This window comes from Pseudophryne corroboree, chromosome 7, assembly GCF_028390025.1.
Source record: "Pseudophryne corroboree isolate aPseCor3 chromosome 7, aPseCor3.hap2, whole genome shotgun sequence".
Classification (NCBI taxonomy): Eukaryota; Metazoa; Chordata; class Amphibia; order Anura; family Myobatrachidae; genus Pseudophryne; species Pseudophryne corroboree.
Genome location: NC_086450.1, coordinates 445000796 through 445027350, shown reverse-complemented (window position 1 = coordinate 445027350; position 26555 = coordinate 445000796). Strand labels below are relative to the sequence as shown.

The following is a 26555-nucleotide window of genomic DNA, read 5'->3' as shown; positions in this document are numbered from 1 at the left end:
TGCCCCCACTGGGGCGGACTCCCTCAGCGGAGCCCCAGCGTCATGCGGTGGATTTTGTAGAGGCCGGGGAGGACTTCTGCTCCTGGGAACTAGCTGTAGTTGGCAGCTTTTTCCCCCTGCCCTTACCTCTGGCAAGAAAGGAAGAGCCCCGTACTCTCTTGGGTTTATGCGACCGAAAGGACTGCATCTGATAATGTGGCGGTTTTTTTTAGGCTGTGAGGAAACATAAGGCAAAAAAGTTGATTTACCTGCAGTAGCTGTGGAAACCAGGTCCGTTAGACCTTCCCCAAACAATTCCTCACCCTTGTAAGGCAAAACCTCCATATGCCTCTTCGAGTCAGCATCACCCGTCCATTGTCGGGTCCATAGGGCTCGTCTAGCAGAAATCGCCATAGCGTTGGCTCTGGAACCCAGTAGGCCAACGTCTCTCTGAGCATCTCTCATATAGAGGACAGCATCTTTAATATAACCCAGGGTCAATAAAATGGTTTCCTTATCCAGCGTATCTATATCAGCAGATAAGGTATCTGTCCACGCTGCTACAGCGCTACAAACCCAAGCCGACGCTATCGCCGGTCTGAGTAATGTACCCGTATGTGTGTAAATTGACTTCAAGGTAGTTTCTTGCCTGCGATCAGCAGGATCCTTGAGGGTTGCGGTATCTTGAGATGGCAGCGCTACCTTTTTGGATAAGCGTGTCAACGCTTTGTCCACCCTTGGGGAGGATTCCCACTGTATCCTGTCCTTAGCCGGGAAAGGATACGCCATAAGAATCCTTTTGGGAATCTGCAGTTTTTTGTCTGGAGATTCCCAAGCCTTTTCAAATAACTCGTTCAGCTCATGAGATGGGGGAAAGGTTTCCTCAGGTTTCTTTTCCTTATACACGCGCACCCTCGTGTCAGGGACAGAGGGGTCATCTGTGATATGCAACACCTCTTTTATTGCAATAATCATATAATGAATACTTTTAGCCAATTTTGGCTGCAACTTCGCATCATCATAGTCGACACTGGAGTCAGAATCCGTGTCGGTATCTGTGTCTACAACTTGGGATAGTGGGCGCTTTTGAGACCCAGAAGGTCCCGGCGACATAGTAAAAGGCAGGGCTTGACTCCCTGCACATTCCCTGGACTCTGCTTTGTCCAACCTTTTGTGTAATAAATTCACATTTGCATTTAAAACATTCCACATATCCACCCAGTCAGGTGTCGGCGTTGCCGACGGAGACACCACACTCATTTGCTCCACCTCCTCCCTAATAGAGCCTTCCGCTTCAGACATGCCGACACACGTGTACCGACACCCCACACACTCAGGGAAATCGCTAATCTGGCGACAGTTCCCCCACAAGGCCCTTAGGAGAGACAGAGAGAGAGTATGCCAGCACACACCCAGCGCCAATGAGTTTGGAAAAAATTCCCAGATAGCGCTTTTTATATAAATATATTGATTGCGCCAAATTATGTGCCCCCCCTTCTTTAAAACCCTCTGTCACCATGTTCAGCAGGGGAGAGTCCGGGGAGCCAGCTTCTCAGCGTGTGCTGTGGAGAAAATGGCGCTGGTGAGTACTGAGGGATCACGCTCCGCCCCCTCGGCGGCGGGCTTCGGTCCCGCTCAAATCCATTCAAAAACTGGCGGGGGATACTCATATACAGCCAACAGAGCCCATATATCTATTTTTACCAGTCCTAGAGGTGTAAATTGCTGCCCAGGGCGCCCCCCCCCCTGCGCCCTGCACCCATCAGTGCCTGCCGTGTGTGTTCTGTGTGGGAGCAATGGCGTGCAGCGTTACCACTGCGCGTTACCTCAGTGAAGATCTGTACGTCTTATGCCGCCTCTGAAGTCTTCTTATCTTCTTATACTCACCCGGCTTCTATCTTCCGGCTCTGTGAGGAAGACGGCGGCGCGGCTCCGGGACGAACAGCGAGGAGAGACCTGCGTTCCGACTCCCTCTGGAGCTAATGGTGTCCAGTAGCCTAAGAAGCAGAGCCTAGCATTTAAGTAGGTCTGCTTCTTTCACCTCAGTCCCTCGATGCAGGGAGCCTGTTGCCAGCAGGCTCCCTGAAAATAAAAAACCTAACAAAAATCTTTCTTTCAGGAAACGCAGGAGAGCTCCCTGTAATGCACCCAGTCTCCTCTGGGCACAGTATCAAACTGAGGTCTGGAGGAGGGGCATAGAGGGAGGAGCCAGTGCACACCCATATCTAAAGTTCTTTTTAGTGCCCATGTCTCCTGCGGAGCCCGTCTATTCCCTATGGTCCTTACGGAGTCCCCAGCATCCTCTAGGACGTAAGAGAAAGCATAACATATGCTCATACATAACATACTGTATGCTCATACATAACATATGCTCATACATAACATACTGTATGCTCATACATAACATATGCTCATACATAACATACTGTATGCTCATACATAACATATGCTCATACATAACATACTGTATGCTCATACATAACACATATGCTCATACATAACATACTGTATGCTCATACATAACACATATGCTCATACATAACATACTGTACGCTTATACATAACATACTGTATGATCATACATAACATATGCTCATACATAACATACTGTACGCTCATACATAACATATGCTCATACATAACATACTGTATGCTCATACATAACATATGCTCATACATAACATACTGTATGCTCATACATAACATATGCTCATACATAACATACTGTATGCTCATACATAACATATGCTCATACATAACATACTGTACGCTCATACATAACATATGCTCATACATAACATACTGTATGCTCATACAGAACATACTGTATGCTCATACATAACATATGCTCATACATAACATACTGTACGCTCATACATAACATATGCTCATACAGAACATACTGTATGCTCATACATAACATATGCTCATACATAACATACTGTATGCTCATACATAACATATGCTCATACATAACTTACTGTATGCTCATACATAACATATGCTCATACATAACATACTGTATGATCATACATAACATATGCTCATACATAACATACTGTATGCTCATACATAACATATGCTCATACATAACATACTGTACGCACATACATAACATATGCTCATACAGAACATACTGTATGCTCATACATAACATATGCTCATACATAACATACTGTACGCACATACATAACATATGCTCATACAGAACATACTGTATGCTCATACATAACATATGCTCATACATAACATACTGTACGCTCATACATACCATATGCTCATACATAACATACTGTACGCTCATACATAACATATGCTCATACATGCAATGACAACAGCAGCCATCAGCTTCAAAGATAAACTTAAATTAAAAAAATCACAAGTGGTTAGGTAGTTCCGGCAACTGTCTACATCACCAGCGTTTATTTGCACCAGGCACCAGCAATTGATACGGCGTACAAGGCTTTTCTGTCTCTTTGTACCAAGCTGCATCCGATCACAATTACAGGAACACGTCCTTACTATACAAGGACTATATTACAATACTCTTTCCCTTTCTGAGAATGTGCAGGGCCAATATGTGTATTCTGCGCTACGAAAACTGACGTAAGTTCAACTTAGCATTGGTCCCACGATGTAAAATAGTTATTAAAATGGCTGTGCATTTGTGTTGGCAGTGGTAGTGAGGTCATGATGACGCTTTCAAAGTAGCTCCTACCCTTACTGTTGGCCTGATTCAGAGATGCAAATGCATTCGTAGCTGCGATCCCGTATGCAGCTTTGACGGTTGGTGCCCGGATGCCTCATCCACCACTACACCCCGATGTTTCCCTGTGGAAACTCTATGTACCCTGCTGCAGAAAAATATTTAGACGCCCACCAGATCCAGTCAACTAAGCATACAAGGGTCGCATATTCTTTGATAATCGACTCCCTGAGTCCAGGGATCGGAGATATCGGTGCTATGTTTTCTACGTACGGGATCGTATTTGTAAAACCTGCACGAAAGCAGTTGCGACACCACATTTTACTGTTACATCCACCAAACGGTCCCTGACTGGTAATAACTTTGCTAATAAATCCTCACCGCGAGCGGCATCACAAAGGTAAATCCCAATTGACTAAATTATCTTTAACTTGTTAGACAATTAAACTACAACCATGCCACAAGTTTTTTTTACCAAAAAGAACAAAAACAGTGTTTTAGTTCTTACCATTTTTTTTTTTTTTTTTGTAACATCAGACTATGAAAAAAATGTAGTTGGAAAATAGGTAACAATTGCAGATATAAGCATACTGTTGCAGGCGTTAAGAATTTTTATTGGTAATGTTCCCCAGGATTGGTAACTATAAATGCCCCAGGATTTGTAGTGAGAAGAATGAATTTAAAGAAGATCTAAAATGTAAGCTGCAGCAATGTAGAAGTGCCCCAGTATTTGGAAAATACATAAACTGTAAAACTTGTACTTACCACATCAGTGCAAATGAATCAACTGCGTCATCAAACAGCTTGACCTCACATCTTTGGCCTTTTCTCTTGTCAGAAGTTGTAAAGGACTTTATTTCTCCAACCTAATTAAAACCAAAAAACTTTCTTATTTATTATTTTCAACCATTTATACGCTAGCATTTTGAACCCATCCCGGATATGAACCCCTCCAATACATTTGGAATGTTTTATGTCACTTTTAATCTTGCATTGGAATAAAATAGCTTTTTAAGAAAATATTTTTCCTTGTCGTTTACACCATGTAAAATCTGGAGGGTACAGCCGTGGAGGGAAAAAAAGGAGATTTATGGTAGACTTACCATAGTTAAATCTCTTTCTGCGAGGTACACTGGATTCCATAGGGAATAACATCGGGGTGTAGAGTTGGATCTTGATCCGAGGCACCAACAGGCTAAAGCTTTGACTGTTCCCAGGATGCACTGCACCGCCTCCTCTATATCCCCGCCTCCAGGCACTGGAGCTCAGTTTTGTTAACCAGTCCAATGCAGTAGCAGGCAAAAGAGACGGTACATGTTAGTCACATAGAACCACATTCTCACGACAGGAGAAGGGACTAGCAGAAAATGCCATACAAACCCAAAGAAGCTAAGTGCGTCAGGGTGGGCATCCTGTGGAATCCAGTGTACCTCGCAGAAACAGATTTAACTATGGTAAGTTCTTTTCATAAATCTCTTTTCTGCAGCGGGGTACACTGGGGTTCCACAGGGAATAACATCGGGAATGTCCTAAAGCAGTTCCTCATGGGAAGGGACGCACTGTAGCGGGCACAAGAACCCGATGTCCAAAGGAAGCATCCTGGGAGGCAGAAGTATCAAAGGCTTAGAACCTGAGGACCTCGTAGCCGCCTTACACAATTGTTAAGCGAACGCGCCATGGCGGGCCGCCCAAGAAGGTCCAACAGACCAAGTAGAATGGTCTTTGATAGCAGCAGGAGCTGGGAGACCAGCCTGCGCATCGGCTTGTGCAATTACCATTCTAATCCATCTGGCCAAGGTCTGCTTATTCGCAGGCCAGCCACGTTTGTGAAAACCAAAAAGTACAAAAAGGGTATCTGACCTCCTGAGGGAGGCAGTCCTCTCTACGTAAATATGGAGAGCCCGTACCAAATCCAAATACCGCTCTTTGGAGGACAAACCAGAAGAGATAAAGGGTATCATTCCGAGTTGATCGCTCGCTAGCAACTTTTTGCAGCGCTGCGATCAGGTTAAATCTCTGCAAAACTGTGCATTATTATGATTATTATTATTATTATTATCAGTTTCTTATATAGTGCAGCATATTCCGTTGCGCTTTACAATTAGAATGCATGCGTATGCAACGCAATGTGCTGGCACGTCGTACGGGTACAAAGAGGATCGGAGCTGGACGATGGATTTAACGAAGAATTAATTTGCACAGCTGATCGCAAGGTGATTGACAGAAAGAGGGCGTTAGTGGGTGTCAACTGACCGTTTTCTGGGAGTGTTTGGAAAAACGCAGGCGTGTCCGAGCGTTTGCAGGGCGGGTGTCTGACGTCAATTCCGGGACCAAAAAGACTGAAGTGATTGCAGCGGCTGAGTAAGACCAGAGCTACTCAGAAACTGCAAAAAACTTTTTTGTCCTGTCGGCTGCAAAAGCATTCGCACACTTGCAAAGCGAAAATACACTCCCCCATAGGCGGCGACTATATGATCGCAGCGCTGCAAAAAGTTGCTAGCGAGCAATCAACTCGGAATGACCCCCAAAGGCCAGAACCACAATCTCCTGGTTAAGATGATACCACCTTAGGTAGATAGCCAGGACGAGTTCTAAGAACAGCCCGGTCATGGTGAAAGAGTGGACGACAGGACAAAACGCCTAAGTCCGACACCCTCCTAGCAGAGGAAATAGCCAGCAGAAACACGACCTTAAGCGTAAGATATTTAAGGTCCACAGACTCAAGATGGTCAAATGGAGACTCTTGCAGGGCATTCAAAACAGACAGATCCCATGGAGCCACCGGAGGGACATAGGGAGGCTGAATCCGTAAACACCCTGAGTGAAAGTATGAACGTCAGGGAGAGACACAATTTTTATCGGAAACCACACCGACAAGGAAGAAATATTAAAAAAATATTAGGCCACACGAAGGCCTAAGTTCAGGCCCTGTTGCAGAAAAGCCAAAAGTCTGGAAGTTTTTATAGTATATGCATCATAATTCTTACCAGCACACCAGGTGAAGTAAGAATTCCAGATCCTATGATAAATCCGTGCAGAAGCCGGTACACAGGCTTTCAACATAGTTTGAATAACCACCGCAGAGAATCCCTTGGCCCTCAGAAGTGAAGCTTCAAGAGCCACGCTGTCAAAGCCAGTCTGGCCAGGTCCGGATAGACACAAGGGCCCTGAACGAGGAGGTCTGGGCGTTGAGGAAGAAGAAAATGACGCTCTATTGAGAGACCCTGCAGGTCTGAGAACCAATGCCGTTTGGGCCATGCTGGAGCGACTAGGAGTAGTATTCCTCTTTCTTGCTTGAACTTCCGCAGTACCCTGGGCAGTAGTGACACTGGAGGGAACACGTATTGCAGCCGAAAGTTCCATGGAATTGCCATTGCGTCCACGAATGCTGCTTGAGGATCCCTTGTCCTTGATCCGAAGACCGGAACCTTGTGATTATGTCGAGATGCCATCAGGTCTACATCTGATAGGCCCCACTTGTCCACAAGGAGTTGAAAGACTTCCGGATGAAAACTCCACTCTCCGGCGTGAACGTCCTGATGACTGAGGAAATCCGCTTCCCAGTTGAGGACTCCGGGAATGAACACTGCTGATATTGCTGGCAGATGGCGTTCTGCCCAACTGAGGATCTTTGATACGTCCAGCATTGCCATGCGGCTTCGAATGCCGCCTTGATGATTTATGTACGCCACTATGGTGGAGTTGTCTGACTGTACTTGAACAGGCCTGTTCTGTACTAGAGGCAGGGCCAGTGTCAACGCATTGAACACTGCCCGCAATTCCAGAATGTTTATCCAGAGGAGAGATTCCTCCCTGGTCCACCGACCCTGAAGAGAGTGTTGGTCCAACATCGCGCCCCAACCCCACAGACTGGCATCCATTGTCAAGAGGACCCAGTTGGAGATCCTGAAGGGGCGGCCCCTGCTCAACTGCTGGTCCTGTAGCCACCAGCTGTGACAGATGAACCTCCGGAGTCAAGGAGATCATTTGAAACCTGATCCGATGAGGCAGGCTGTCCACTGGGAAAGGATTAACCTCTACAGAGGGCGGGAATGAAATTGAGCATACTCTACCATGTCAAAAGCCGACACCATGAGGCCTAGTACTTGCATCGCTGAGTGTATCGACACTCTTGGGCGAGAGAGGAAATATCTGATCCTGTCCTGAAGTTTCAGGACTTTCTCTGGAGACAAAAACAATCGTTGGTTGTGTGTGTCTAGTGGTGCCCCCAGGTGCACCATGCTCCGAGCAGGGATCAGCGAGGACTTTTTCCAGTTGATTAGCCACCCGTGGGCTTGTAGGAATTGGACCGTCAGTTCCACATGACTGAGAAGAATCTCTTGGGAGTTCGCCAGGATCAGCAAATCGTCCAGATACGGCAGGATCCTGATTCCCCAATGGCGGAGAAGAGCCGTCATCACGGCCATGACCGTGGTGAAGATCCGAGGGGCTGTGGCCAATCCAAAAGGCAGTGCCTGAAATTTATAATGTAGGTTGACAATAGCAAACCGCAGATATTGCTGATGCGACATGGCAATAGGTATGTGCAGGTAAGCATCCTGTTTGTCCAGGGATACCATGTAGTCTTCGGGTTCCATGGCCAGCACTATAGAGCGCAGAGTTTCCATACGTATTTGTATACTCTCACAAACTTGTTCAATGATTTGAGGTTGAGTATAGGCCGGAAGGACCCATTTGGCTTCAGAACTAGAAACAGGGTCGAATAGTATCCCCTGCCTCTCTGAGACAGAGGCACCGGCACTACCACTCCTGTATCCAGGAGAGATTGTACAACCAAGTGTAGAGCTTGCGCTTTTAACGGATACGCAGGGATACCCGTTGTGCAAAACTGGTGAGGGGGACGTCTCTTGAAAGAGACTGCATACCCGTGAGAGACAACTTCCCGCACCCAGTCATCAGAAGTGGTCACTAGCCAGTCCTGGGTGAACTGCAGAAGTCTGCCTCCCACCCTGGGGTCCCCCAGGGAGAGGCCCGCCCCGTCATGCAGCAGGCTTGTCTTGTTTGGAAGCAGGCTGAAGGGCAGTCCAGGATTGTTTAGATTTAGGTTTAGTGGTTTTGGAAGCACAAGCCTGTTGCGGATACGCCTGACCCTTTGCTTTTCCCGGAGGTCGAAAGGAACGAAAGGTGGTACTCTTAGCCTTCAGAACAGAAGGATTAGTATTTGGGAGACATGCAGTCTTGGCAGTAGCCAAGTCAGTTACAATCTTGTTCAGATCCTCCCCAAATAGGATATCTCCCTTAAAAGGGAGCACCTCCAAAGTATTTTTTGGAGTCCAGGTCCACCTTACAGGACCTCAACCACATAATTAGACGAGCCAGGATGGACGTAGTAGACGCCTTTGCCGCCATTACACCTGCATCAGAGGCCGCCTCCTGAATATAGTGGGAGGCTGTGGTAACATAAGACAGATATTGTCTGGCAGTGTTAGAAAAGTCCTGAGGCAGATCATCCTCAATTGCCTGAACACATGCTTCAATACCTGTTGCAGCCCAGGAGGCTGCCATAGTGGGTCTATGTACAACGCCAGTAAGGGAGTAAATAGACTTCAGGCATCCCTCCACACGCTTATCCGTCGGTTACTTCAGTGAGGTGACAGTGCTGACAGGCAGAGTAGATGACACCACAAGACGAGCGACATGAGAGTCCACCGGCGGTGGAGTTTCCCATTTGTTACTCAACTCCACAGGGATAGGATAACGAGCTAGTATCTTTTTAGATAGGGAAAATTTCTTTCCTGGTGACGACCAGGATTCCTGACATATGTCAATTAAATGGTCAGAATGTGGTACTACCTTAGCAACTTTCTGACGTTTGAACTTATCAGGTTTCTTAGACGCAGTAGTAGGCTCAATGTCATCATCTATTTGAAGAATTAGCTTAATAGCCTCCACCAGGTCAGGAACATCAACCTGGGTTGTAGATTCCTCATCAGAAGCAACTGTATCAGTGTCTGACGGATCAGTATATTCCCCATCCTCATCAGAAGAATTATCCGAAATATTAGTGGATTGTGAGGAAGAAATGGCCCTTTTAGATGACCCTTTGGCCCCAGAGGGGCGTGGGGTAGATTTTTGTCTAACCAAGGATTGATTTCATTTTTGTAATTTGGTAGACAGGGTATCCACCCAGGGCGGATTAACTACAGGGACAATATGTGGCTACAATGGCACAGGAGGTCCCACAGAGGGTGCAAGACGTGTCACAAGTGTACTCAGCATACTTGAGAACGCTGTCCAAGGTGGGTCCTGATCGGCCACAGGTACGCAGGTAGACTGGGAGTATAGTACTCAGCACCTGCACCAGCAGCTAAAACTTCCCCCTCAGGTAAATCCGTGGTGCCAGTACTCAGAGCCGGCCTTAGGCATAGGCAAACTAGGCAAATACCTAGGGCATTTGGTATGCTTAGGGGCACAAGCAGCTTCTGCTGATTAAAAGGATATGCGGTATGCCTATATTCTGTGTGTGACTGTGGCTGTATCTGCATACGAAATACTACATTGCAGTGTATTCCTGGAAATCACTGTAATGTAGCATTTCGTATGCAGATACAGCCACAGTCGCACACAGAATACAGGCATGCTGCATATTATTTTAATCAACAGAAGCTGCTTGTGCATCCTAGCAACATAGTAATGCAAATAAGATGCATTTTCAGAAATAAAAGGCGCCAGACGTTAGCAGGGCTGCCAGATGACTCATGCCAGGCATCTTCTGCAGAACTAGTGGAGGTGCTAGGGGGCACCAGCCAAAATCTTGCCTAGGGCATCATATTGGTTAGGGCCGGCTCTGCCAGTACTGCAGGATGCAGAAGCGTCCGCGGATTTCCCGCCCTCTGTGGCAGACATTATAGGGAACGTAGCCGTAGGGCGTAACGGTACAATATAGTCAAACACAATATCTGCAAAAAAATGAGTTTTATGGTAAGAACTTACCCTTGTTAAAACTCTTTCTGCGAGGTACACTGGGCTACACAAGGAATGGACAATGGGCTGTAGAGTAGGATCTTGATCCGAGGCACCAACAGGCTCAAAGCTTTGACTGTTCCCAGAATGCATAGCGCCGCCTCCTATATCACTCCGCCACCCTGCACAGGATCTCAGTTTTTAGTTAACCAGTCCAATGCAGTAGCAGGAAAAGAGACGACAACGGTTAGTAGCCACAACACCGCATTCTCACGACAGGAGACGTGTCAGCGGCTAATGCCATACCAACCCAAAGAAGCTAAGTGCATCAGGGTGGGCGCCTTGTGGAGCCCAGTGTACCTTGCAGAAAGAGTTTTAACAAGAGTAAGTTCTTACCATAAAACTCATTTTCTGCTGCGGGGTACACTGGGCTCCACAAGGAATGGACAATGGGGATGTCCTAAAGCAGTTCCTTATGGTAGGGGACGCACTGTAGCGGGCACAAGAACCCGGCGTCCAAAGGAAGCATCCTGGGAAGCGGCAGTATCGAAGGCATAGAACCTTATGAATGTGTTCATAGAGGACCACGTAGCCGCCTTGCACAATTGTTCAAGGGTCGCACCACGTTGGGCCGCCCAAGAAGATCCAACAGACCGAGTAGAATGGGCCTTAATGTGATCAGGATCAGAGAGACCAGCCTTCACATAATCATGTGCAATCACCAATCTAATCCATCTGGCCAGAGTTTGCTTGTGAGCAGGCCAGCCACGTTTGTGAAACCCAAACACAGCAAAAAGAGAATCAGATTTCCTAATAGGAGCAGTTCTCTTCACATAGATACGGAGAGCCCGAACCACATCCAAAGACTGCTCTTTGGGATACAGATCAGGAGAAACAAGTGCCGGAACTACAATCTCCTGATTAAGGTGGAACGAAGAAACCACCTTAGGTAGATAGCCGGGACGAGTCCTAAGAACCGCCCGGTCACGGTGAAATATCAGATAGGGGGAAGGACAAGGCACCCAAATACGACACTCTTCTAGCTGAAGCAATAGCCAGCAGAAACACCACCTTAAGGGAAAGCCACTTAAGGTCAGCTGAACCAAGAGGTTCAAACAGAGACTCTTGTAACGCCTCCAAAACCACCGACAAGTCCCAAGGAGCCACAGGCGGGACATAGGGAAATTGGATACGCAACACGCCCTGAGTAAAGGTATGCACATCAGGTAAGGTCGCAATTTTTCTCTGAAACCACACCGACAAGGCAGATATTTGAACCTTGAGGGAGGACAGTCGCAGGCCTAAGTCCAGGCCCTGCTGAAGAAAAGCCAACAACTTGGCTATACTAAACTTGGAAGCGTCATAATCGTTCGATGCGAACCAAACAAAGTAAGAATGCCAGACCTTATAGTAAATCCGAGCCGAAGCCGATTTCCGGGCCCGCAACATAGTTTGAATGACCGCCTCAGAAAACCCTTTAGCCCTTAAGACGGAAGCTTCAAGAGCCACGCCGTCAAAGACAGCCGGGCTAGGTCCTGGTAGATACAGGGGCCCTGAACGAGGAGGTCTGGGCGTTGTGGAAGTAGAATTGGACGCTCTGACGATAGGCCTTGCATGTCTGAGAACCAGTGCCGTCTGGGCCACGCTGGAGCTATGAGAAGCAGAATTCCTTTTTCTTGCTTGAACTTCCAAATTACCCTGGGCAGGAGTGACACCGGAGGGAACACGTACGGCAGCCGAAACCTCCACGGTACCGCCAGCGCATCCACGAATGCTGCTTGAGGATCCCTTGTCCTTGCTCCGAAGACCGGAACCTTGTGATTGTGTCGAGACGCCATTAGATCTACGTCTGGAAGGCCCCACCTTTCCACGAGGAGTTGAAACACTTCTGGATGGAGGCCCCACTCGCCGGCATGCATATCCTGACGACTGAGAAAGTCCGCTTCCCAATTCAGGACTCCCGGAATGAATATTGCCGATATGGCCGGAAGATGGCGTTCTGCCCACTGTAGAATCCGTGAGACTTCCTTCATTGCTAGGTGGCTTCGAGTGCTGCCCTGATGATTTATGTAAGCCACTGTGGTGGCGTTGTCCGACTGTACTTGAACAGGATGGTTCTGAAGTAAATGCTGGGTTAGGTTCAAGGCATTGAAGACCGCCCGCAACTCCAGAAACCGGACCGTCACATATGACGCAGGAGAAGTTCTGGGGAATTTGCCAGGATTAACAAGTCGTCCAAATACGGCAGTATCCTGACCCCTTGACGGCGGAGTACCACCGTCATCACCGCCATGACTTTTGTAAAGACTCGCAGAGCCGTTGTTAAACCAAAAGGTAACGCCCGAAACTGGTAATGGCAGTTGCCAATCGCAAATCTCAGGTATTGCTGATGAGACACTGCTATAGGATTATGTAGGTAAGCATCCTGTATATCCAGGGAGACCATGAAGTCCCCAGGTTCCAAGGCCAGAACTATAGAGCGAAGGGTTTCCATCCGGAACTTGGAAACCTTCACAAACCTGTTCAATGCCTTGAGGTTGAGAATGGGCCAGGAGGACCCATTCGGTTTCGGGACTAGAAACAGCGGAGAATAGTACCCCCGGCCCCTCTGTGCAAGAGGCACCTGTATTACGACTTCTGTATCCAGGAGGGTCTGTACCACCGAATGTAGAGTATTTGCCTTTGTCTTGTCCAATGGGACATCTGTCTGGCAAAATCGATGAGCGGGTCGGTTTTTGAAGGCTATGGCGTAACCTCGAGTGATGACTTCCCGTATCCAGGCATCTGAAGTGGTCTTCAACCATTCCTGGGTATACCCTAGAAGCCGGCCCCCCACCCTGGGATCCCCCAGAGGGAGGCCCGCCCCGTCATGCGGCAGGCTTATCTGTCTTGGAAGCTCGCTGACAGGCCGCCCAGGCTCTTTTGGGCTTAGGCTTACCAGGTTTGGAAGTGCGGGCCTGTTTGTTGTACGCCTGACCTTTTCCTTTACCTGAAGGACGAAAGGGGCGAAAGGAAGTACCTTTAGCCTTCGACACAGAAGGAGCAGTACTTGGTAGACAGGCAGTTTTGGCAGTAGCCAAGTCAGCCACAATCTTATTTAAATCCTCCCCAAACAGAATATCTCCCTTAAAAGGGAGTACCTCCAGGGTTTTTCTAGAGTCCAAATCCACAGACCAGGATCTCAGCCACAATATCCAGCGAGCCAGGACTGACGTAGTAGAGGCCTTGGCTGCTAGGATACCAGCATCAGAAGCCGCCTCTTTAATATAACGAGAAGCTGTGACAATATAAGACAAGCATTGTCTAGCATGGTCAGAGGAGATTTCAGCATCTAACTACAAGGCCCATGCTTCAATGGCCTCTGCAGCCCAAGTAGCTGCAATAGTGGGCCTTTGTGCAGCACCCGTGAGGGTGTAAATCGCTTTCAGACAACCATCCACACGTTTATCCGTAGACTCTTTTAGAGACGTGACGGTGGTGACCGGTAGAGCTGAGGAAACCACCATCCTAGCCACATGTGAGTCCACTGGAGGAGGCGTTTCCCAATTCTTAGACAGCTACGGCGCAAGGGGATAGCGAGCCAGCATCTTCTTTTGAGGCAAAAACTTCGTACCGGGTTTTCCCAGGGTTCCTGACGTATATCAATTAGGTGCTCAGAGTGAGGTAAAACTTGTTTAATCACCTTCTGACGCTTGAACCTATCTGGTTTCTTAGGAGTAACGGATGGCTCGGGATCATCCGTAATCTGTAAAATAAGATTTTACTTACCGGTAAATCTATTTCTAGTAGTCTGTAGTGGATGCTGGGGACTCCGTAAGGACCATGGGGAATAGACGGGCTCCGCAGGAGACATGGGCACTTTAAGAAAGAATTTAGATTCTGGTGAGCTCTGGCTCCTCCCTCTATGTCCCTCCTCCAGACCTCAGTTAGAGAAACTGTGCCCGGAAGAGCTGACAGTACAAGGAAAGGATTTTGGTAATCCAGGGCAAGATAAATACCAGCCACACCAATCACACCGTATAACTTGTGATAAACTTACCCAGTCAACAGTATGAACAACAACAGAGCATCAGTTCAACCCTGATGCAACAATAACATAGCCCTTATTGCAGCAATAACTATATACAAGTATTGCAGAAGAAGTCCGCACTTGGGACGGGCGCCCAGCATCCACTACGGACTACGAGAAATAGATTTACCGGTAAGTAAAATCTTATTTTCTCTAACGTCCTAGTGGATGCTGGGGACTCCGTAAGGACCATGGGGATTATACCAAAGCTCCCAAAACGGGCGGGAGAGTGCGGATGACTCTGCAGCACCGATTGAGCAACAATAGGTCCTCATCAGCCAGGGTATCAAACTTGTAGAACTTTGCAAAAGTGTTTGAACCTGACCAAGTAGCAGCTCGGCATAGTTGTAATGCCGAGACCCCTCGGGCAGCCGCCCAAGAAGAGCCCACGTTCCTAGTGGAATGGGCTTTAACTGATTTTGGCAGCGGCAATCCAGCCGCAGAATGAGACTGCGGAATCGTGTTACAGATCCAGCGAGCAATAGTTTGCTTTGAAGCAGAAGCACCCAGCTTATTGGATGCATACAGTATAAACAGCGACTCCGTTTTCCTGACTCTAGCCGTTCTGGCTACATAAACCTTCAAAGCCCTGACCACATCCAGTAACTCGGAATCCTCCAAGTCACGAGTAGCCACAGGCACCACAATAGGTTGGTTCATATGAAAAGATGACACCACTTTTGGCAGAAATTGTGGACGGGTCCGCAATTCTGCTCTATCCATATGGAAAACCAGATAGGGGCTTTTATGTGACAAAGCCGCTTATTCTGACCCACGCCTAGCCGAAGCCAATGCTAATAGCATGACCACCTTCCACGTGAGATATTTTAACTCCACCGTTTTAAGTGGTTCAAACCAGTGTGATTTCAGGAAACTTAACACCACGTTAAGATCCCAAGGTGCCAGTGGAGTCACAAAAGAGGGCAGAATATGCAGCACTCTCTTTACAAACGTCTGAACTTCTGGTAGAGAAGCCAACTCTTTTTTAAAGAAAATGGATAGTGCCGAAATCTGGACCTTAATGGAGCCCAATTTCAGGCCCAAATTCACTCCCGACTGTAGGAAGTGGAGGAAACGGCCCAGCTGGAATTCCTCTGTAGGAGCATTCCTGGCCTCACACCAAGAAACATATTTTCGCCATATACGGTGATAATGTTTAGCTGTCACGTCCTTCCTAGCCTTTATCAGCGTAGGAATGACCTCGTCCGGAATGCCCTTTTCTGCTAGGATCCAGCGTTCAACCGCCATGCCGTCAAACGCAGCCGCGGTAAGTCTTGGAACAGACAGGGCCCCTGTTGCAACAGGTCCTGTCTTAGAGGAAGAGGCCACGGGTCCTCTATGAGCATTTCTTGCAGATCTGGATACCAGGTCCTTCGTGGCCAATCTGGAACAATGAGGATTGTTCTCACTCCTCTTTTTCTTATTAGCCTCAGCACCTTGGTATGAGAGGAAGAGGAGGAAATACATAGACCGACTGGAACACCCACGGTGTCACCAGGGCGTCTACCGCTATTGCTTGAGGGTCTCTTGACCTGGCGCAATACCTCTGTAGTTTTTTATTGAGGCGAGATGCCATCATGTCCACCTGTGGCAGTTCCCACCGATATATTATCTGTGTGAAGACTTCCTGATGAAGTCCCCACTCTCCCGGGTGGAGGTCGTGTCTGCTGAGGAAGTCTACTTCCCAGTTGTCCATTCCCGGGATGAACACTGCTGACAGAGCGCTTACGTGATTCTCCGCCCAGCGAAGAATTCTGGTGGCTTCTGCCATCGCCACTCTGCTCCTTGTGCCGCCTTGGCGGTTCACATGAGCCACTGCGGTGATGTTGTCTGACTGAATCAGAACCGGTTGGTCGCGAAGCAAGTGCTCCGCTTGACGTAGGGCGCTGTATACGGCCCTTAGTTCCAGGATGTTGATGTGAAGGCAAGTCTCTTGACTTGACCACAGACCTTGGAAATTTCTTCCCTGTGTGACTGCTCCCCACCCTCGGAGGCTAGCGTCCGTGGTCACCAGGACCCAGTCCTGAATTCCGAATCTGCGTCCCTCTAGAAGGTGAGAACTCTGCAGCCACCACAGGAGTGACACCCTGGCCCTGGGGGACAGGGTGATTAACCGATGCATCTGAAGATGTGATCCGGAACACTTGTCCAGTAAGTCCCATTGGAAGGTCCTCGCATGGAACCTGCCGAAGGGAATGGCCTCGTATGATGCCACCATCCTTCCCAGGACTCGAGTGCAGTGATGCACTGACACCTGTTTTGGTTTTAATAGATTCCTGACCAGTGTCATGAGCTCCTGAGCTCTCTCTATCGGGAGATAAACCCTTTTCTGGTCTGTGTCTAGGATCATGCCTAGGAGAGGCAGATGAGCTGTAGGAACCAACTGCGACTTTGGAATATATAGAATCCAGCCGAGTTGCCGTTACACTTCCAGAGAAAGTGAAACGCTGTTCAGCAACTGCTCTCTTGATCTCGCTTTTATGAGGAGATCGTCCAAGTACGGAATAATAGTGACACCTTGCTTCCGCAGGAGCACCATCATTTCCGCCATTACCTTGGTGAATATTCTCGGGGCCGTGGAGAGACCAAACGGCAACGTCTGAAATTGGTAATGACAATCCCGTACCGCAAATCTGAGGTACGCCTGATGAGGTGGATAAATGGGGACATGAAGGTATGCATCCTTTATGTCCAGAGACACCATAAAATTTCCCCCTTTCAAGCTTGCGATGACCGCTCTTAGCGATTCCATCTTGAACTTGAACCTTTTCAGGAATATGTTCAGGGATTTTAAATTCAATATGGGTCTGACCGAACAGTCCGGTTTCGGGACTACAACATGGTCGAATAATAACCCCCTCCTTGTTGAAGGAGGGGAACCTTGACCACCACCTGTTGAAGATACAATTTGTGAATTGCAGTTAACACTATTTCCCTCTCGTGGGGGGAAGCCGGCAGGGCCGTCGGTGAGGGGGCATCTCCTCAAAGTCCAGCTTGTATCCCTGAGACACAATATCTATTGCCCAGGGATCCAACAGGGAGTGAACCCACTTGTGGCTGAACTTACGAAGGCGTGCCCCCACCGGGCCTAGCTCCGCCTGTGGAGTCCCAGCGACATGCGGTGGATTTTGTAGAGGTCGGGGAGGACTTCTGTTCCTGGGAACTAGCTGTGTTGTGCAGCTTCTTTCCTCTGCCCCTGCCTCTGGCAAGAAAGGACGCACCTCGGACTTTCTTGTTTCTTTGTGTTCGAAAGGCTGCATTTGATAATGTCGTGCTTTCCTAGGCTGTGCAGGAATATAAGGCAAAATATCAGAATTACCAGCTATAGCTGTGTAGACCAGGTCCGAGAACCCTTCTCCACACAATCCTCAGCCTTCCATATGCCTCTTAAGTCGGCATCATCTGTCCATTGCATATTCTACAGGACACGTCAAGCAGAAATCGACATAGTTTTGACTCTAGAACCCAGTAGACTAATGTCTCTTTGGGCATGTTTTATATATATATCTCTTAAGACAGCATCTTTAATATATATCTATATATATATATCTATATATATATATATATATATATATATACATACTGGGGTCTCAATCTCTGCTGATAAGGTACCTGTCCACGCTGCTACAGCGCTATAAACCCATGCCGACACAATCGCCGGTCTGAGTAGTGTACCAGAATGTGCCCGCTATCTGCAGGATCCCTGAGGATAGCTGTTACGTCAGGGCTACCTTTTGGGCAAACGTGACACCCTAGGGGAAGATTCCCATCGTATCCTGGCCCTAGTGGGGAAAGGATACTCCCTGAGAATTCTTTGTGGGAAACTGCAGTCTCTTGTCTGGAGATTCCCGCTCTTTTTCATTATTATTATTTGGTACATTATTCCTAGGAGCACCTCCAACGTTAGAATAGTTGCCCATGGGGGCCTAATCTTTTTCTGTTAAGTTGGTTATCACTATTTAGTCAATTAATTATATTCAGTCTGGTGCAGGATAAGTCTTGTTTTGTCTCTTATTTGTATATCAAAGCTATGTGCATTTCACTGCTAAAAAAAAGCAGTTACACAGGTTAATTTGCATTTCAATGGCTATCCTCCCTAGTAAGCAGATTCTACAAGTCTTGGATGGAAAAAAAAAAAAAACCAAAACGCTTTATTTCCTTTTTCTATCTGTGTGCAATTTCTTACACCAAGCCAAGCATTTATCTCACCATTTACTGTCACTAGGCCCAATTTAAAATATTTGTAATTGACTATGGCATGGGTTAAATAAATGCATTGGTAACTCATAAATGGTGCTTGATGTGACAAAGGAAACTGATTGTTCTGAGCACACTGAAAATCAGCTATTTAGAAAATGACCTTCCTAAAATGGCCACTGCTCCTCCCCCTTCCACATCCATGAGGTTTACACAAGATGGTGGACAGGCCATGTGGTTAGTCCAAAATGGAGGACAGACCATGCGGCTTCCTTTGTCACAAAGAAATCACAAATCATACAAGCACCAGAAGTTATTTTAGGCCTGAGTTTAAAAAAACTATATCAAGGCTATGCAGCAACTTTTAAATGTACTTTTAAATCTACTTAACAGATAAACAATCCAATCTGAATCAAACACAATATGACTTATTTGAACTTTGTTTTGCAACAATAAAAATAAATTTTAGCATCTTAAATATTATGAGAAACACATTGTCCCTTGAAATTTCATATCATTGGCTTACTGATAACACAACAATACACGTGGATGTTATTCATCAGCGTCGCGATGCGTCCATCGGAGCCGGTCGATCACAGCCGCGTTTGTAATGTACAGTGCATCATTAAGACCTTGATATCCCGGATGAGCCCCCATCTGTAAATACCAAATTGCTTTCTAACGAATATTTAAAATGCCCACTCTAATATATATTGTAAACGCCTGCACCTCTTTTTACCATGTGCCATGAATGTGCACTATACATAGCAAAACACTGCATCCCATAAGAGAAAACAATATACCCACACATTATCTGAGTTCCAAAGCTCATTGATGTATATATGTTATTAAAAGGATATGTATTCAATATATCACAATGTACAGTATACATATAGTTACATGGATACAATAGCACAGTAATCAGTTAATACAAAATACATACAGTTACAGGCCAGCATACCATACCATTCCCTCAATGCATCTTCCTCTTAATATATCTCTCTCTCTCAGCAAATAAATACAGGAACTGGTCTAGAAGCACCTCCATCATCGTCTGGCACAAAACAGCAACTGGCAACTGTGTGTCTCTGTATTGTGTTATCTAGTTTTGGGGGAGGGAACTTTCTCATTCATGATGAGTCACTAGTCTGTTCGTATGCTAAACAGGTTCAGCCTTGAAGACATCAAAAGGGGCTGGCCTGAGCTTCCTGTCCACTACCTGTTTCTGTAAATGTCTACTGTCCTAATAAGAGTGATTTTAGCTTTCATACATTTAATCATAACTCCTTGGTGCAATGTCCTACAACTTAATAACAAGTATCAAATTAATCTACACATTAATCTGCTTGCTTTAATACCAAATATGACAGGTCTATCTTGCTTCGTTCCAATAATACACATACATGACATTACTCCATTATATAATGTTAAATCATTATGATGTCTGGCGCTTGATATTATTATAATTATGTACTGTATGAAATGTGTCGAATCCATCTCTGTGGCATGTCCGTGTAAATGCGTATGTTACCATATATTGCTGTGCTCGCTGCGCGTATTTGCAAGTATAGCGACTTATGTGTGTAGTCTGTATGTTCTTTCTATGTAATATTTTTGACTTCTACAGCATATATATATATATATATATATATACACTGCTCAAAAAAATAAAGGGAACACTTAAACAACACAATGTAACTCCAAGTCAATCACACTTCTGTGAAATCAAACTGTCCACTTAGGAAGCAACACTGATTGACAATCAATTTCACATGCTGTTGTGCAAATGGAATAGACAACAGGTGGAAATTATAGGCAATTAGCAAGACACCCCCAATAAAGGAGTTGTTCTGCAGGTGGTGCCCACAGACCACTTCTCAGCTCCTATGCTTTCTGGCTGATGTTTTGGTCACTTTTGAAAGCTGGCGGTGCTTTCACTCTAGTGATAGCATGAGACGGAGTCTACAACCCACACAAGTGGCTCAGGTAGTGCAGCTCATCCAGGATGGCACATCAATGCGAGCTGTGGCAAGAAGGTTTAGCTGTGTCTGTCAGCGTAGTGTCCAGAGCATGGAGGTGCTACCAGGAGACAGGCCAGTACATCAGGAGACGTGGAGGAGGCCGTAGGAGGGCAACAACCCAGCAGCAGGACCGCTATTTCCGCCTTTGTGCAAGGAGGAACAGGAGGAGCACTGCCAGAGCCCTGCAAAATGACCTCGAGCAAGCCACAAATGTGCATGTGTCTACTCAAACGATCAGAAACAGACTCCATGAGGGTGGTATGAGGGCCTGACGTCCACAGGTGGGGGTTGTGCTTACAGCCCAACACCGTGCAGGACGTTTGGCATTTGCCAGAGAACACCAAGATTGGCAAATTCGCCACTGGCGCCCTGTGCTCTTCACAGATGAAAGCAGGTTCTCACTGAGCACATCTGACAGACGTGACAGAGTCTGGAGACGCCAAGGAAAACGTTCTGCTGCCTGCAACATCCTCCAGCATGACCGGTTTGGCAGTGGGTCAGTAATGGTGTGGGGTGGCATTTCTTTGGGGGGCCGCACAGCCCTCCATGTGCTCGCCAGAGGTAGCCTGACTGCCATTAGGTACCGAGATGAGATCCTCAGACCCCTTGTGTGACCATATGCTGGTGCGGTTGTCCCTGGGTTCCTCCTAATGCAAGACAATGCTAGACCTCATGTGGCTGGAGTGTGTTAGCAGTTCCTGCAAGACGAAGGCATTGATGCTATGGAGTGGCCCGCCCATTCACCAGACCTGAATCCAATTGAGCACATCTGGGACATCATGTCTCGCTCCATCCACCAACGCCACGTTGCACCACAGACTGTCCAGGAGTTGGCGGATGCTTTAGTCCAGGTCTGGGAGGAGATCCCTCAGGAGACCATCCGCCACCTCTCATTTTGACTTGTTTTAAGGACATTACATCAAAGTTGGATCAGCCTGTAGTGTGTTTTTCCACTTTAATTTTGAGGGTGACTCCAAATCCAGACCTCCATGGGTTAATACACTTGATTTCCATTGATAATTTTTGTGTGATTTTGTTGTCAGCACATTCAACTATGTAAAGAACAAAGTATTTAATAAGAATATTTCATTCATTCAGATCTAGGATGTGTTATTTTAGTGTTCCCTTTATTTTTTTGAGCAGTGTATATATATATATATATATATATATATATATATATATATACATATATATAGGACCCTGACGCACCTAGCCCTCAGGGTACAGAGTATAGTGATAGCAATATGTGATAATGGAGAATGGAATCCCACACAACAGCTACAGGCACACTCAGTCACATATGCAATGCAGAAGTTATTACATATAAACAATAAAGCTGCACTGGACTAGTAATTTACATGTAACTATGTATGAGTATAGATATAACAATGCACAGTAGATACTGGATGTATATCACAGAATACTTGTACCAAATATTCATATAGCAGTACACTTGTTCTTAACTAACACTGTCATAGGCGTGCGCAGCACATTTTATTAGGGGGTGCACTGTTGGAGGGGTGTGTCTAGCACCGCCTTTTGGGCATGTCTGGCACCATCTATTGAAGGTCAACGCAATATAAAATATCCACCCTTGTACCAATCTTAATAATGCAGATGCATTGTCAGATGTTGTGGTATGTACAGCGGCGTTTCTAGAGAGGAGGGGACCCGTGTGCAGACTCCGTGTGTAATGCGCAAGACTCCGAAAAATGTCCGCCGCGCCATTTTTCCGCTGTACACTGTGCCAGAGTCTCTAGCGCTCAGTGCGCTAGCAGCAGCGGTGACGGCTACGGGAGAGGAGGGGGCCCACACACGGTCAGCGATGGATGCCGGAAAGGTAAGTATGGAAGAAATGGGTGCAGTGTGTGCGGTGTGGGCCCCCTCCGGACCCAGTGGCCCGTGTGCACCGCACACATTGCACCCATTATAGATATGCCAGTGGGTGTGCACCAAACAAACACCCCTGATGGCACTCACTGCAATTACAGTGCTCCTCCTCAGCCTGGTCTGGCTCCCCCTCTCTTTCCCCTGCAAGCTGCCGTAACTCACTGACACTGACAGTTGCAGACTAGTACTGCTGCTGCTGGAAAAACGAGTGACGTGTCAATGCTGCTGTCGACTGCCTGCCAGTATTGAACGCTGGCTGCATGCTGCTCCTCATCAGTGGCTAGCGTTGGCATAGAATAGAAGGAGAGAGGTGGGCGTGTGACGGGTGGGTGTGTGAGCAGCATGACGTCATCACGTCACAGCACGCTGTTTTTGTATATGGAGGTGGAGCCGGGAGTTTGAAAGCCGGTGGCAGTGGCACCCTTCATTAACCCAGGCGTCCGGTCAGTAATACAGTCCTGAGAGGGTGCAGCGCAGAGGGGACAGTAATCAGCCTGCTCGGCGATCGCTGCATCAGGCATGTGAGATCGGGGTGCCGGACATTAGGGGGTGCCTGTGCACACCAGGCACCCCCCCTGCGCACGCCTATGAACACTGTCTAAAATGACATGTAGAATTCTTAAATATCTGTAAATGCACAGCACTGATGAGACAGGCGGCTTCACAGAGGAGACAGTGCCCTGCAGTCCCGGAGATCAGCCCAGTTAGTAGTCAAGATGGCGCTAAAATCTCAGTCAGGGTGTGAGGGAGAGTGAAATGCAGCTCCAGGGTGAGAACACCAGCAGTAGATGACGCCCGGAGGGCTACAGGTCAGAGCCTTATCCCCTATGCTGGTCCTCACCACCGGGTACTGTGAAGCCAATAACAAACGGATTTTAGTAAATCTCACCTGTGCACCCTTGCCCTGGTGGATAAAGTGTGGTCCCTGTGCAGTACAGTGTCCACGCCAGCGGCGCGGTCCGTCTCCTGGGACTGCGACCGGATCGCGATTAACCGGCGGGTCCCACCTGGGGGACCTTCTTACCTCCTCCTTGATGTGCAGCCACGCGATCCAGGAGAGCATGAGCGGTGCGTGCCTGAAGTCCGGTGTGCCTCCGCTACCAGTACCCGGGAACCAAGCCGCGGGAGTATGCAGCGCTGCTGGGGAGGTGATGGAGCCGCAGCACAGAATGTCAGACTGACATAAACAGTGCTGCGGCCCTTGAAGTCTTCTAAAAAAGCTCTTTTCAGGGCTGCCTAGCACAGCCCCACCTGTTAGCTGCTCTGCAGACACCAACTTACAAACTCAGCTCCAGTGCCTGGAGGCGGGGCTATAGAGGAGGCGGTGCAATGCATCCTGGGAACAGTCAAAGCTTTAGCCTGTTGGTGCCTCGGATCAAGATCCAACTCTACACCCCAATGTTATTCCCTGTGGAATACCAGTGTACCCCGCTGCAGAAATTATATTATCCGTACAAGGATAGAATCCCGAGACAGAGAGGATAAAGACCCACCTGATGCGCCTAATTACAAATATATGCTTGTGAGTTTGAAGCAGAGGGGTCATCCCCGTATACATATCTAAGAGCTTGGTGTATGGTGATGGTATTTAAATCGCCTACAAAGACCCATTTGATGTGCTAAAGTACAAGTCTGTCTATGTGAGTGCACTGTGGTGGGAGCATCCCCGCATATCTGTTATACCAGTGGTTCCCAAACTTTTTTGAATCACGGCACCCTAGAGTATCAGAATTTGTTTCACGGCACCCCTAAGCTAATAGTTTCTTATTGAAAAATTTAGAAATAAATATTACATTAAGTAAATTGTCTTTATATGTCATCCTTAGGGTAACTTCTGTGGTGAGGTACCAGATTTGCTTCTGATTGTCAATATATTTTATGATTGGCAGCCATTAACACTGGCTTTGCTTTTTACATTGACCATGCAGAATTTGAATTGGTTCTGGAACACCAACCCGAGGCACCCTGCAAGTGTCCCAAGGCACCCCAGGGAGCCACGGCACACAGTTTGGGAACCACTGTGTTATACGGTGATGGTGCCGAATACCACCAGGGTTTAACTGGTTATATGTCAAATTAAAGATATACACTTGTGTGAGTGTTATGGAGAGGGGGGCATACCCGACATAATATATATCCCATTTTAAAGAAGGGAGGTGTGGACATCACACAGAATATAATAAAACAGTGTGCCATTTTAACATTGGATTACATGAGGATCTTGTTGTTTTCTTCTTTTTCATATGAAATTGCCTGCTTGTGATCTAACTGGGGAGAAACACAACCACTAACAGAGACTGCCTAACCAGGGGAGTATAGACAAGGTTCCATTTAAGCTCCTAAGGGCCTACTTCAGCATAGATCTTTAGTCTGAGAAATTGCAGTTGTCTGCGAGTAGAAAGGCGCCGCCCCGACAGGAAGAAGAAAACGCCCTGTGCAAATTTGCAAATCCATCGCAGATCGCTATACACTTGCAGATGCATACGCAAATTCCGGAACATCGGAGAGTGTTTGCTGTCTGAGCAAATGTGAGTAGGTCGGAGGCGGCCACTAATCTGCGACTGAGACAGGCCGGAAGTGGTCTGTGCTGACGTCAGAGACCGTCCCCAAAAATGCCTGGGCACACCTGTGTTTTTTCTGACACACCCAGAAAACGTCAGGTTTCCGCCCAGAAACGCCGGCTTCCTGTCAGTAAAACAGCAGCTGCATTGCGTTTATGATCTGTACGCATTTTCTTTTGCTATTTATGAGCTTACTTGCGCAATGCGAACACTACGCATGCGTAGTTGTTCAATAATCTCTCCATTTGCAAATTCTCAAAATAGCGATCCATGCTGAATTCACTAAGTTCACTGTAGAGAATTCCTTTTAGTTGTCAGAGTCTGTACTAACATACCGATCTTACTGCTGCAAGAACATTAATGATTTTTCCATTAAGGCTTTGTCCATTTGCAACAATGTCTCCCAGTGAATAATAGTCATGTAGATCTTTAGTAGGAACGTGCAATACAGCCAGCAGGCTGGTGTCAGCTTCATATCTAGAGCATATCTTCACCAAGGAATGGACTTCACTGATAAGCAACTTGTAGTAGCTAAAATAGAAATGACACAGACCGTCATTTATGTACGTGAAAAAATGCAGAGCACAAATGCACACGTGTCTGTGGGGCGTGTCTTGTGTGTTGTCATGTGGCTTCACCCCCCACATGATAGCCAGCACACCGCACTCATTACACTGCATTTTCCCCATTCATTGTTATTCCATCTCCAGTACGGATTCAGTATGATATTCCGATGGACAGGATGGCGCAAGTCAGAATCCCCACAGTGGCATCCCAACCATCAGAATCCTGACAGTCCCTCCAAAAGTACCCTAACCCTCCCTCGTGGGTGCCTAACCCTAAATCTCCCCGGTGGTGCCTAACCCTCCCTTCCTAGCTGCCTAAACCTAACCCTCCCCGCTTGGTGCCTAACCCCAACCTCCCCTTCCAAGTGCCTAACCCTAATCCCCCCTCGCCGGTATCTAACCATAACCTTCCCGTCCCTGCACTCTAACACTAACCCCCCTTCTAATGCCTAAACCTACCCCCCACCAACGGCAGGACGCAAGCGCATCCCGCTTGAAGAACGTTCGGGAGTAGGTAATCTGTATTTTGATGCCAGGATCCCGAGCTCCGTCGGGATTTGAAGCCTGTTTTATGCCGTTGTTCAGGATTCGGTGACGGTATTTCGACTGCCAGGAGCATCTTAACTACCACTCTATAGTACA

At 47.2% G+C, this 26555-nt stretch overlaps 1 protein-coding gene across 9 annotated transcripts in view; it reads right to left on the bottom strand.

The window, feature by feature from the left end:
- The window catches only part of MEIOB (meiosis specific with OB-fold), a 377950-nt gene that overhangs the window by 109611 nt on the left and 241784 nt on the right, over positions 1-26555 (bottom strand). For all 9 annotated transcript variants that reach the window (XM_063934973.1, XM_063934970.1, XM_063934967.1 and 6 more), the window contains 2 exons: positions 25683-25878; positions 4451-4551 (listed from right to left, as the gene is read on the bottom strand). In XM_063934973.1, coding sequence (XP_063791043.1) covers positions 4451-4551; positions 25683-25878 — 297 coding nt within the window. The remainder of the gene's footprint in view (positions 1-4450; positions 4552-25682; positions 25879-26555) is intronic.